This window comes from Anastrepha ludens, chromosome 6 (genome assembly GCF_028408465.1).
Source record: "Anastrepha ludens isolate Willacy chromosome 6, idAnaLude1.1, whole genome shotgun sequence".
Classification (NCBI taxonomy): Eukaryota; Metazoa; Arthropoda; class Insecta; order Diptera; family Tephritidae; genus Anastrepha; species Anastrepha ludens.
The window spans coordinates 68,992,862-69,007,692 of record NC_071502.1 but is presented as its reverse complement, the minus strand read 5'-3'; the positions used below and the strand labels follow the sequence as shown (position 1 = coordinate 69,007,692).

The following is a 14,831-nucleotide window of genomic DNA, read 5'->3' as shown; positions in this document are numbered from 1 at the left end:
AGTGGAGTTAATTGATGTGTTTATTAAGCGGCTCATATAAAAAGACCAGCAATGGAACGCGTAAAGGTCGAACTAAAGATTCCAATCACTCAAAATTATTTATTTTTATTTAATAAAAAAATTATTCAAAAACAAAATTGGTTGACTATTTTTTCTAGTTAATTAGAGCAAACCACACGAAAGTGTGGCCAACATCAAATCGTGAATTGGCTCTCAATGAAATTGTATGAATCAACTGATTTGCCGGCGTATTAAGGGAAATTACATCGGTTTAATTAGAATAGAGGTTGACAAAAATCTGAAAAAGTAAAGTCAAAAAGATTTAATTTTTTTTTTACATTTCATTTTGTTGCCGTCTGAGCAACGACTTATTGTGAGAGTGTGAAAATACCTATGAAATGAGCGGGCAGAATTTGGTGGTGACTCCCTTATGACGCAGCAGCCAAAGTTACTCTCTTAATTTGCTTTGGATCGCCAAATCTTGTAATATATCATTTTTTGCATACCAGCATAAAATTAAATTAAAATCTTTTTCAGCGCTGGTCAAACGAATAGTTTTGCTACTGACACAACTCACAGAAGGCTTTTGCATACCTTGAGTAAAATGCATATCGCTTGCTTAGAGTGAAAAGTTGCTAAGGCCAGTTTTTCAAACTCTAAGGGAAAGCATTAATATCTTTCAAAGTCATTTTCATCAATCACTTATTTTGCAACATTTCTATACAAAATTTCGCGTATTACTGGTTAAAACAACTCCAATTGAATCGTATTCTTTGGAACTTATAACAATTTCGGTAAGTGTTTTGTTACTTATCTTTAACGGTTAGAAATAAAAAAAAATTTGTCATGCTTCTTGTATTAAAATATATGTTTTTGAAAAAGTGGGCTTAGCTACTCTTCATACTCTAAGCTTGTGATATGTATGTATGTATGTACATAAATACGAATCTGAATCTTATTCTGTCATTTGAAAATCACAGGCTCCCAGGTGCTCTATTTATGCATGGCGTTTGTTACTGGACCAATAGTACGATTGATAAGGAGTCTCAAAATCAAGTGACTTGGATACTTAACCCATTTGGGGCCAAAGGTGTTTAAGATTAAATGCATATATAAAAATAAAATAAATTCTGATAAATGCAAACTCAAACAAAAAATTCTAGGTCGAGAGTCGCAACAAATAGCCACAAAAGGTGTGAAACATAAATTTTACGATTTTGGAATGGGTGAGCTAGGCTTTAGCGTACACATGGCGCCAAATAATGAAGAGATTATAGCTGGCGCACCAGGCAAATATAACTGGGCAGGTGAGTGGATTTAAACGGCTGCTGATAGCGTTGATATATGTAAATATGTAAACAATCTCGTAATGGAAGCAAAATAACTCAACTTTTTTGTACAAGCGAAAAAAGTGGCAGAGCGCTTAAAACAATTTTGAAAATCTTAAGAGTTTGTCCTGCCTAACTTAATTAACAGTTGTAACCAACTTGGTCTGTTTGCAATTTTTCGTAACGAGATAACTACCATTCAATAAACTTGATGACTAGCAATTCTGGATTAAGAAAATTTGAAGAGTCTAAAGAAATTAGAAGGAAAACTAAACAGTACTAACCGTTTGAAGTGCCTACTCATAATTCACTTTTACCTACATTAGCAAACACACGGCATGCGCCGCTCTACTTTGTGTGCGGACTGTACCCTTTTTTCGCCAAATCGCATCTTAGAATTTTCATTAGTTTGTATTTGAAATTCTAATGCTTTATTATTCCAATTAGTATGACGAAAAGGTGTCGTCCGGATTGGATCCAACACAATTTAGAAAACACCCTAGAATCGCGACTGTACAAAGTGCTTCAAAAATTATTTCAAACGAATGGGAAAGTATATTCAGAATATCAATGAGAATAATTTAAAAAAGAAACTTTTACAGATGACACCGCTGTTCTCGTAGTTGACTCTAACTCCCAGAAGACCTTCACTTAAAGTCCAAAAAGGATTTCATATTTTAACTCAAGATTGTAGAACGAAATCCAATGAGACAAAGTCAGCTCAAGTAACTTTTTCACTCAATCGAAGCAGTTGCCTTCACCTGAAACTCAATAATGTTACACAATATCTTGGTGTGTACCCCAACAGCACGCTTACATGGAAGCACATATTTTCACTGCACGTAAGGCACTTGGAATGAAACCCTGAAATCTATACTGGTTACTTTATCGAAATTCTCATGTTTCTCTCAATAGCAAACTACCATATTCAAACCGATATTGACGTACATCATACAGCTCTGGGGCTCTTCATCCAATTCTAACATTGATTCCAATAGAAAACACTTAAAATGATAACAATAGCACCATATTACATCACAAGTCCGCAAATACATCGTGATTTCAAAGTACCCACAATAACTCAATATACTCAGACAATATAAGACTCCAATCGCACCCAAATTCTTTAAATGCAGAAATAACAATCCTTTAGTTGCTGAAATAACAGTCTTTAACAGACTGAATAGGAAGGTAACAATGGATTTGCGACTATTATGCTAAAATCTGAAAATGGTTGCACCACTGGGAGCTTTCCATGCATGTTTTAGTTTTAAGTTCAAGTATCGTTAAATGTTCAAAAAAAAAAAAAATGGCTTATAAAGCAAAAAAATAAATTGTAACTCTCGTATTTTTCTGCAATCTGGAATCAAAATTAATGTAGGTGTCAGTAGGTAACTAACCACGTAGTAGCCGAGTGTAGTGAGACAACAATAAGGTTAAGAAAAATTTATTCACAGGTGCGGCAATTCATTTTAATATGCAAAATCTTAGTCCCGATGGATCAAAGGAAGCACATGAAATGTTCACGTATAAAGGATATGCAGTGGGATCTGGCTATTTCGAAAGCAATAATCGGCAAAAACTTTACTATGTGGCTACAGTCCCGAAAGGTAATCAGCAATTAGGACAGGTAATAATAAACATTTAAGTAAATATATGTAGGTATACTCGTATGTGTATGTAACTCTAATTTATGCTAGGCACAAATTTACACCAAAACACCAGCCGGTGCTCATCCACTTTTGAATTTAGCTGGCGACCAGTATGGTGAATTTTTTGGCTATGCTTTACTGGTAGAAGATCTGAATGGTGATAGCTTAGATGATATCCTAATTGGTGCCCCATATCGCACTGTAAATGGCATTTATGAAGCAGGCGCCGTGTATGTGTATATTAATCAGGGATTAAAAACACAGGTAAGTGATCATTAGATGCACTATATTCCAAATGATTTTCATTTCCAAAAGTTCTTTTTCTTACTTACCCCACGATGTCTAAGTCTAATGGAACTTTTACACTAAACATAACGCTATTTGAAGCTTATGACCACATGGCGAAGGCTTTGTTGAATTTATTAATTGGCGCTTACAACCTTTACTAGGTGTTTGGCCGAGCTCATCATCCTATTTGTGGAACAAGATCAAGACGCACACCTATTTGTGGTTAGTCACGCACCAACCCATTCGGCTAAGGCGGCGTAGACTTTACCCGACCACAAATACGACTTTCCTATTGTATTTCTCTACTATAATTTGCCCTCATTCCTTGAAAGGCTTTCTCCTGGTCTTACAGTTTTATGTCGACTGCGAATAGCTTTTCTATGAGAAGTTCTTTAGTAAAACTCTTTCCAAAATTTGATATTTCGTGTTTCGAGCTGGAACCTACTGAATGTTAGTATCGCACAAGCCCACTTGACTACGATGCCCGACAGGGTGATTATATTAGCCTTATTTTTCCAAGAATAAGTATTTCAAGTACTCAGACACCCACACGAGATGATGCTATTGTTTGTTGTGTTAGTAACTGTTTTGCCTGAAAGGGGAGGCACTTAATTAGCATCTAGTGCCGTTTTAAGACCACAATCCTCTGTTGTTTTGGCGGTTGAGTTTCCAAAAGTGATATCTCCTATTGTAACTTCGATGTGTATTTAAAGAAAAGAAGATACCTAAATTTCAATCCTGAAATTTGATCACCGTTGTTGAGAAATGGTTTGCCAAAAGTTCGTAACCTTTCTCTTGTGAACAGAAGATTTTTTATCCCCCATTTCTTTATAACCGCGGCATTTATTGTTGTGTAGTATGTGTAACCTCGCCGGGTGCTTTCTTACTTTCAAGTCTCCTGTGAGAACAGCGGTTCGCCTTAATATGTTGGATCGACGATACCCAAAGGTTGTTTGGTCGTTGATACGTTATAGTCAGGCCGTGTCTTTCGGGATATTGTACAGGTTTGTAGTCTCTTCAATGCTATAGTAGTGAGACTCTAGCCTTAACCGGATGAAGGAAACTTTTACTAGTTCCGCTTCAATCGAGAGATTAAAAGATCCTAGCCTAGCAAGCTCATGCACCTTTTCGTTATCCTTGATGCTCTTGTGGCTTGGAACCAACACTAGAGTGTTATCGAGTCATTGGTTTAATGAGATGAGTTTCTTTAAATTGAATTCCTTGAAATAAATATCCCCTTTGTAGCTGTCTGACTATCCGTGAAGTTAGCTATCTTGGTTCCAGCTTGCATCATGTCGGAGATGGTCTTTCAAGTTTCCCTGATTGCTAGCTGTTCCGCCTGGAATACACCAGGTTCGTCTAGAATGCGCGTTGATTTGGAGTGTTTTGAAGATTTAGAGTAGAATTTTACTCCGACACCGCAGTCAACTTCCAAAGATTCGCGCTATTTCTTCAATCTGCTCTAGATGGGAATACCTTAGAGAAATCTTTAACGAAGTGAAGACTTAACAATAGGTAGTCGGTGATAGTGCTAGTGGTTCTAGTGGTCAAATTCCCTATTCCTTTGAGCCTGATCGTGCTAATCGCAGATGTGTATTTGGTGTGCGGATCTAAGCGATTTCGGCCGAGTTTAATTGGTGCAGTCGTTTTTTTCTCATGCTAACCGGCACCAATTGGACACACCACATGAAGCCAAGTCCTTCTCCACCTGATCTTTCCAACGCAGACTAGCCCTTCCTCTTCCGCTGCTACCACCAGCTGGTACCGCACCGAATACTTTCAAAGCCGGAGCGTTTGTATCCATTCGGACGACATGACCCAGCCAACGTAGCCGCTGGATCTTTATTCGCTGCGCTATGTCTATGTCGTCGTAAAGCTCATACAGTTCATCGTTCTATCGCCTGCGATATTCGCCGTTGACAACGTGCAAAGATCCAAAAATCTCAAGCAGAATCTTTCTCTCAAACACTCCAAGCGTCGCTTCATCGGATGTTGTCATCGTCCAAGCTTCTGCGCGATACGCTAGGACGGGCATGATGAGGACCTTGTAGAGTGTTAGCTTTGTTCGTCGAGGACTTTACTGCTCAGTTGCCTACTTAGTCCAAAGTAGCACTTGTTGGCAAGAGAGATTCTACGTTAGATTTTCAGGCTGTCATTGTTATCGGTGTTAATACTGGTTCCTAAATAAACGAAGTCTTTTACAACCTCGAAATTATAACTGTCAACAGTGAGGTGGGTGCCGATATGCGAGTGCGCCGACTGTTTGTTGAAGACAGGATTCGTGTTGCTTCTTTATCCAGTTTGGGGAATATATCCTTTAGATCCCTTTATTTATTGAGACTTAGATATTAATTATATGTAAATCAACATCCTATATATCATTTACTAATATATATATGAGGTGTTTCGCGGTCACCATAAATTTTTTTAGTTTATGTTGGACAGATTCAAAAGTTAGAAGTATTTTGATGTGATCCGCAGTTTTTTTCTACCGAGAAATATAATAAAAATATCTTAATTTTTTGACGAAAAATAACACCTTGGGACACTTTTTGTTCACCAGATGGAAAAAAGCTACGAAGGGACGGAAATTTGTCACAATTGTGAAGATAAAGTCCGCATTATTAGAAGACTTCAGGTCATCCCATTTGGTTTTTGGTCAAAGGTGGTTGGAGGATTGGAAAAAGTTTTGGCCCACGTGTGTTGTTCTGCATACACAATTTTTCTAAAAATGTTGATTCTAAAAAAATGATATGGCTTTTGAACAGCAGGTATAGATATATTTATACAAAAATATATAGAAATGAAAAAAAAAAAATAAGTAGTTAAAACCTTGACATATGCCCCACTGCTATTATTTTCACCACCACTATATATACTTATATATTTATACTTATACATACGTATATATATACAAAGCTTTAGTTCCTTCCTTTTTTCAGTTGAACTTCAAACATTCGATAATAGAGTCCCCTTTCCGGAGTAGAGGACGTTTCGGAGCTGCGCTTAGTGCATTGGGTGATATCAACGGGGATGGTTATAAAGGTAAGCTGCATTACGGTTACATATGGAACTTCAAATATATTCTCATTATAAAAAAAACCTCAAAATCTGATTAAGTGGCTTAAAAGAGTGTAGAAAATTTGAAAACGATTGAGCTTCCTAAATATCTTTTTTAATAAAAAACACTTCTGTCGCTTGGTATACAACCCTAGTTCTCATCTAATTGAAAATTTACTTACGTGTATAAATATTAGACATAGCCATTGGTGCACCCTTTGCGGATGATGACGGTGCTGTCGCCATTTACTTCGGTGGTCCAACCGGCCTAGATGCGCAGCCCAGGCAGATATTGAATGTCAGCGATCAGTTTATGGGTGGCATGTTTGGACATGGCCTCTCCAAAGGTGTAGACATCGATGCGAATGGCTTTAATGACTTGGCTATTGGCGCACCAAACGCGGACACAGTCTTTGTTTATCACGCCTATCCGGTGGTGAAAATAAACGCTACCATACGGCCCATGCTAAATTTAATTCCTACAAATGCAAAGAGTCTAGAGTTTGAAATATGCGTCAGTATCCTAACGAATTCGACTAAGATTCAGACGCAGGAAATTTTATTGGATTTGAAAGTGGATACCAAGGAGAACCGAGTCGATATTTCCAATTTGAGAAGAATTGGACTCCGTATAGCCGAACTTTTACCGAATTGCGTGTTGTACGAATCCTCCCTCACATTCGATCCGCGTTATGTATTTGTTCCGATAGTTTTCGAGCTTTCATATCGACTGAAGCATGATGCGAAAATGTTAAGTGGCTCAGGTAAGTGTAAAAAAATAATCGTAAAATACAACAAACAAAAAGATAAATTAAAATAAATAAAAAATGTGTTTTTGCATTTTCTAGAATTTTGTAAGGAATGCGCTGTAGTTGACCCGCATTGGCCGAGTGTGACAAGGACGAGTGTACAATATATGCACAATTGTGTGGGCGATGTTTGCTTCGTCGATCTGCAGCTACAGAGTGTGAACGTACCGTAAGTATGTATGTAGTTTTATAAAAAGTGCTGCGACCAAAAATCGAAGTTATTGCCTTACGTTTAAATAAAAAGTGATTTTCTTCTAGTTATTCAAAAATTTGATTAACTAATAATTTTAGATTTGTTGTATAAAAACTGCTGCAATGCTTCATTTAAATTTGTACATTCAAAATTGAGATGTAAGAATTATTTTTCGATTTTATTTTAAAAATTGGTAGTTAAGAATTATTCTCAGTTTTGTTTTAAAAATCGAGATCTTTAAATATTTTAACTTAAAAATGAAAAGTAATTTCGTCCTTTTTATTATAAAAGTTGAGATTTAGGAGTATTTTTTGTATTAAAAATTGGGAAATAAGAATATTTGACTTTTTATTGAATATTGACTTTTATTATAAAAATTGAGATTTAAGATTATTTTTGATTAAAAAATACGGAAATTAAGAATAATTTATTCACTTTTGATTGAGAAAATAGAGATTTAACAATCTTTTTGGGACTTATTTTAAATGTTGGGTTCTAAGATACTTTTTCGATTATTGTTTTGAAAATTAAAATTAAAAAATTATTTGTCGATTTTTATATAAAAATTAAAATAATTTTCTCTGTTGTTTATTTTAAATATTTACATTTTTTGTAATTATTATTGTATGCTATTCTTAAAATTTCTAAATATTCTTATTAAAAAAATCATTATTTCAGAATAAATACTTATTATACTTCTATTTTGAAAAAAGATTTGCAAGAATTATTTTCCTTTTTTTCTTCATTGCTTTTCAATTTTTATTCTAAAATATGTGAGATGTTAGATGTAATTTTTTTTTTTTTATTTTTGTTTAAAAAATTGAAAATAAAAGATTATTTTAAAGATTTTCATTTTGAAAATTTATTTTTAAGAATTGGTTTGGATTGAGAAATTCAGGTTCGAAGCTTATTTAAAAAATTTTTAATTAAAAGTAGAGTAGGGAAAAATATTAAATTTTCATTTTAATTAGGGGTGTTAAAGTCCATTTTTTGTAATTAGATTTAAAAGATAAGTTTAGATTTAATTTAATTTCGTTTTCCATATTAAAAAAAATAAATTCGGTCCACAGTTTACATGAAATCATATTGAAATTTGACACAAACGAGTTTTACACGCCCACGTTCAATATATGTATGTAGATTAGGCCAGGTTAGACAATTACATCTGTCGGGAAAGTGAACGTCAAAGTTCAACTCCTCCTATATATATATAATATACATATATATATATATATATATAAGCTATACATATATATATATATAACATAAGCGATTTTAGTCGACTTGAAAAATGTTCGCCAGTCTTTTTTTATTTCATGGCGTGGCTGTCAGAATCACCTTCCGTATCCCTGTAAAAATCATACGACCCATTATTTGACCGATCGCGATATTCGGAATCGCCAACGCGTAAAGGTTTATAAATCTTCTACAGAATTATTTTGTCGAACAGTCCAAGGACCGCCTCATGATGTGTTTTCATCGTCCACGCTACTGTGTCATGCAATAGTACGTGAGAATTTTACTCCTCAGTAACTTTCTGTATATTCATATTAGGAATATGAGCAAAGGAATGCATACATAGACTAAGAGTTCGTTTTTGTTTGCCACCAGTGTACGTATTTAGTCAGAAGTAGCATATGTTCGCAAAAGAGATTCTCCGTTGGACTTCATGGCTAACATATTTAGCGAATTAATACTGATTAGCAAAGGATGATATTATGAATAAGCCTTATTCTCGACCGAACTAGGCTCACGTGTCTGTCACACAAAATGGGTGAAAAGAGAAAATTTAGAACTTTCCGACTAATTTTTACCAAAAGTAATATAGAATATTATTTTTGATTTATTGTAGATTAATCTCCTTATTTACCCGCAAAACTGCTTAACTTATTGATCATATTCCTGTTTTTGATACCATTCTAACACAATTTAAGCAGCGAGGTGATTTTGTAGCTTCAGTTTAAGCAGTGATGTTACCATCATCTCATCATAGGTCTTAAGGGCGCAGTGCTCTGTCCCCCGCATATTAATAACGTCCCGTTAGCTACATGTGTTACGTACATTTGTCAGTGAACAATATAGTGGTTTCAGCAGCAACTCTTTAGTTTCAGTTAAATGTACGAGTACACAGGCCTTAAACCACAGTCGATTAAAACTTTTACCATGGCATTTCCCTTAAATCTTAATTTTGCAGGCCAGCCACATCCGTTTCTGTTTGTACAGATGGATCTTGCCTAGTTGAGCTGGCTTTGTTTCCTTTGAGAAATATATCCAGCAATAAAAATCGTATTGCTACTGACCTAATACGACCTCTACTTTAGATTTAACCCCATTGATACTACTAATTTTGTGACCTACTGTTAATGAGTTTAATATTGAGGCGTAGTATTTTTAATAAAAAATAAAGCTATTGTAATTAGCGTCGAGCATTGAACATAGATTTTCTTATATTTGCATAAAATACTCGTAATAAATATACCCAACTTTTTCATAATTTCCTTTTGAAAGCTTTAATTTTACACTGGGCACCACTCCAATCCTACCAGTCAAATACGTCATTACGAATGTAGGCGAAGAGGCCTATAATACAGAATTGGTAATTAAATCCTCCATTAATGTACCCATCGCCAAATTACCAGCTGAATGTGTGGGAGAATTCGACGTGGAATGGAGAGTTGTGTGCAGTTTGGCTAACCGTCGAGCTTTTATCGGAAATTCCGTACTGGAACTCAGTTTCGATTTGAGTAATGTTGCGGGTGTTGCAGAAATTCATATAAGTGCAGCTGTTTCCAGCACAGGCATTGAAAAAACCCAGGTTAATAATTTGGTTTATGATACCGTAAAATTGATAACAACAGCGGAAATATGGATAGTAGAGTAAGTCTTTCGGAACGAAACCGTACATTTTCATAATATATAAAGCTTTCATCATTTCATTAAAGGACTTCAATGAATGAAATCGCAGCTATTACAGACCAGATGCAAAATATCACAGTGGCGACGAGTTTTGAGGTGAGTTTAAATTCTTAAGATTTTGAGTATATTTTATACAAGATTTTGAGTGTCTCATTCACCGACATCAATTGGTTAATTTGTGGAAAGTAATAGCTAGTATATGCAGTGTAGGCATAGATCTCTGTAACTAAAACTCGGTACACAAAATAATTTGTGTAATTTCGAATTAAACTAAGTTTAAACTATGTAACTTGTAGAATTGGACTTGTGTGGAGACTCAGACAGCTGTTACAGGTCACCAGGAACTAATCACTATAACGCCGGGTCTTTGCATATCAGAATAAATATCTCAATTTTCTAATTTCGGTGAATTGAAGCGATATGGACTGAATTACCATATCAAAAAATTTTAAAATAAACCAAATTTTAAAATAAGGTTTTCATTAATCGCATGAAATTGTTATGAAACTCCTTGTAAAACCTTTCAACCCTCTAAGTCATTTTTTAACAACACTCACTATGCGAGACAATAATGTATTAAAAAATTCTTCGAAAATATTGTTCCTGACAGTTTTTCCTTACGCCCGAATATTATAACGGGTGATCAATCATGAGGTGCTTTTTTCAATAGTTAAAAAAAAAACAAAAATGTAAATTATGTTCAAAACCTTTATTTATCATTTGAAAGGACATTCTTTGACATTTACTTTTTGAATATGACTTCATTCAAATGTTGGCCGCAACTACGCTTAAGGTGGTCCATTCTGAAGGTCCAATTTTCAATCACTCGTTCGAGCATTTCGACTGGTATGTCGTGAATAACACGCGTAATGTTGGCTTCCAGAGCTTCAATCGTAGCTGGTTTATCAGCATAGGCCTTGGACTTCACGAACCCCCAAAGAAAAAAGTCCAAAGGTGTGATATCACAAGATCTTGGTGGCCAACTCACAGGTCCTAAACGTGAAATCAGCTGCTCTCCGAAATGACTTCTCAATAAAGTCATTGTTTCACGAGCTGTATGGCAAGTGGCTCCGTCTTGTTGAAACCAAATGTCGTAGAGATCATTAGATTCAATTTCAGGTAGCAAAAAGTCCGATATCATGGTACGGTAGCGAGCACCATTCACAGTTACGTTGCGGCCATCATCATTTTTGAAAAAATTTGGACCGATGATTCCACCAGCCCATAAACCACACCAGACTGTTGTTTTCTCTGGGTGTAAAGGTAGCTCTTGAACCTGTTCTGGTTGCTCTTCATCCCAAATACGGCAATTTTGCTTATTGACGTAACCATTGAGCCAGAAATGCGCCTCATCGCTGAACAAAATTTTGCTCGAAAACAGCGGATCTTCTTCAATCTTTTCAAGAGCCCAATCAGCAAAACAGTGACGTGCAGGAAGGTCATTTGGCTTTAGTTCTTGTACGAGCTGTATTTTGTATGCTTTTAAATGAAGATCCTTCCGTAAAATTGACCAAGTTGTTCCATACGACAGTCCAAGTTGCTGAGAACGGTGCCGAATCGATTCATCGCGGTTTTCACGTACACTCTCTGCTACTGCCGCTATATTCTCAATGATTCTTGCTGGACGTGGTCTATTCGGTCGAGAATTATCCACCAATGAATATTCGGATTCAAATTTGTTGATGGTATGTCGAATAGTGTTTAAGGCAGGCCAATTATGTTGACCATAATGCGGTCTAAGCGCACGAAAAACATTTGTCACAGAACGCTGATTTTCATAATACAGTTGAACAATTTGTAGACGTTGTTGCGGTGTGAGTCTTTCCATGATGAAATGCCAAACGCTGTTCAACAAATCCACAATGACAGTTTGCCACAACTCGCGCGCGATCTGTAAAAAAAACGCAAATGAAAAAAACTCCTCTTAATTGATCACCCGTTATTTAGCTCAGATTGATACTGTAAAAGTTGTTTCTAATGTTTGGACACAACCTTGGTCAGGAGTATGTAAATTTAATTTGACCACCAAAAAAATAAATGTAAACATAAACAACAATGGGTGTTTTGAGAATTCTGATATACTTACCCAGCGCCATGGTTCTGTAAAGAAATTTCTCAACCGCAAAAAATGGCATCGTACAGTGTGACCTAGCAAAGATTTCTTGTAGGAAATTTAGTAAATTTATAAATTAAATTAAAAAAATGGAAATATTTGTCAATGACCTACCAAGTTGTTTAGCTATTATTTTTTTATTTATTTTGGGAAATATAAAAATGTTTGCCCACATTTTTTACAAATATTTATATTTTAGAACTGTTTCCACAGAATATAAGGCAACAGTCCCAAGTTTCAATGGCACCCAATAGTCTCTATTGACGACTAGTTGCCATTGCCCTAATATCGGCGTTAGTTAAAAAATTCGCCACAGCTAATTTCAGTGCATGTTTAACTATGGTAAACATTTAAGCTTAGTTTAAGACAAGGATGATAGATTTACAAGGTTTGCTCTTTAAGTATGGTGAAAAAGAAAGTAGTGAGGTTAACTTCGGCTGCCACGACACTTGGGAGATTCGGCAGCCGAACCCTGCACGATCATTTCACATACATATATTCACACACTATTCCAATCAGTCGTTGTTCAGACGGAAACAAGTGTTATTAGTTGATTTTTTTCGTATGCCACACACACAATCTCAGTTTTTTTGAAAACGCATCCGATTTGACGTCAGCCCATCAGCTGATTCTGTCGAATTCGCTCAGAGCCGAATAAGGGTTTGTTAAAAAGCACCACAATAAAAATCTTTTCACCATGAGTTCAAGCTTGCCAAATTTAGTTTTTAAATTAAGTTTACTTGAAAAACATATTTCCAAACCTTATAATTATATATAATTGGTATAAAATTATATCTTTTGTTGGGTGTTTGACTGAGCTCCTCCTCCAATTTGCGGTGTGCGTCTTGATGTTGTTTTACAAAACTAAGCCGTAGGCATGCATATATACAGGATGGTTCGTTTAGCATTTGTGCTATCAATTTTTTGTTTGTTTTTTATTTTGGCAGTTAAAGTAGCATCCGAGATATGCCAAGCATTTTAGTTTATGTTTATATTTTTACAAAATAAGTCGATCTTCTCTTAAACAAAATTGGGTAACATTAAAATAGGTCGAAAATTAGTGAGAAAAGTGCCGGAATTCGCGAAAATATACTGAAATATTTGGAGAGAAAGAATCACTGAAAACCTAGCCGGGGATGATATTTGAGTGTTGTAATGTTTCATTTTTAATAGCAAGGCTCACTTATTCCAAAAAAAAAACAAAAATCTAAAAATGATTTATGCATTTTTTATTTATTAAACCACTCATAAATACTCTACTCAATGCATCCATTTCGTGTTTTTTACTTATAACGCTATTCCTTTCTACTCGAAATTGCAGATACAAAATATCGGTCCAAGTCCATTGAGTCTCTTCGACTTACTCATTGAATTTCCCATTGGATACATTGATGAGAAAAGCACAGTTCGAAACTATATCAACAACATCTCAGCTCAAGTGCACATCAAGGATTTTGTATACCCTAATTTAGCATTTGAAATATCACCACCCGTATCTCCATCAACATTGAATACGACGGAAATATTGAACTTGAATCATTTAACCGGAAATCGCGCGATTTTCCTCAACTGCCAATCGAACGAAAAATCGAAAACGAAAATGTTATGCGCTTTGAGTGACTTATCATTACAATGTGGACTACAACCCGGACAAAATATAACGCTGGAACTAAGCTATGAAATCCATTGGCCAAGCATTGAAAACTTGTTGGTCAACAATACAGAATATTTGGTACATGTTCCTATGGTGGATTTGAAAGCTGATTCAAAATTAAATGGGTAGGTATTTCTTATTAACGAGGAAGAACTGAATTTTGGTAGAATGCACAATTGCCGATTGCTGCCTCCGTATTTCTATAGCGTCATTATGTACGACGGCTGACGTGTGAGCATCAATAATGAATCAGTATTCCGATCATTAGGGATTTCTCTAGATCCCGAATTCTTCATAACAACTTTTATTCGTTATAGAGAAATAATTGCTTACAATAAGCCACATTTATTCCAGCAATCTTCAACTTACGATAACACTTCAACACCTACTCACAACTACATACCCATATAAACGAACAGATTTTGATTAAATCCCGATGTTGTTCTTTTTATCTTAGATTTTTGAGCATAAAAAGACATCTCAAAGGTGCAGTTTTTGTGAAGATCAATAAACGGAATACACTTTGGATTTATATTGCTTCTATAATCGGCAGCGTGCTTTTGCTGGTTGGAGTGATGTGGCTGTTGAAGAGGGTAAGACAATCGGTTATAACTCGAAATTTGCCGGTTTCAAAAACCAAAACAAATTTCCATTTATCATTATCTTTTTAGTTGGGTTTCTTCAAACGAGTGACTAAAGAAGAAATGGAAAAAAATTTCATAGAAAAACAAGAAAAGGCGCGCATGAAAGAGGAACTAGATGAATGTGTCGCAGAAATCGAGGAGGATCCCGAAAGTATTTAATAAAATTGATTTAAT

General features: G+C 35.4%; 1 protein-coding gene across 1 annotated transcript in view; it reads left to right on the top strand.

The window, feature by feature from the left end:
* Positions 1-14,831, top strand: part of LOC128867100 (integrin alpha-PS3) — a 90,577-nt gene extending 75,746 nt beyond the window's left edge. The window contains exons 15-26 of the mRNA XM_054108199.1: positions 981-1,090; positions 1,164-1,307; positions 2,786-2,958; positions 3,029-3,244; positions 6,211-6,313; positions 6,526-7,092; positions 7,177-7,306; positions 9,839-10,207; positions 10,273-10,342; positions 13,681-14,138; positions 14,471-14,606; positions 14,685-14,831. Coding sequence (XP_053964174.1) covers positions 981-1,090; positions 1,164-1,307; positions 2,786-2,958; positions 3,029-3,244; positions 6,211-6,313; positions 6,526-7,092; positions 7,177-7,306; positions 9,839-10,207; positions 10,273-10,342; positions 13,681-14,138; positions 14,471-14,606; positions 14,685-14,816 — 2,608 coding nt within the window. The 3' untranslated portion in view covers positions 14,817-14,831. The remainder of the gene's footprint in view (positions 1-980; positions 1,091-1,163; positions 1,308-2,785; positions 2,959-3,028; positions 3,245-6,210; positions 6,314-6,525; positions 7,093-7,176; positions 7,307-9,838; positions 10,208-10,272; positions 10,343-13,680; positions 14,139-14,470; positions 14,607-14,684) is intronic.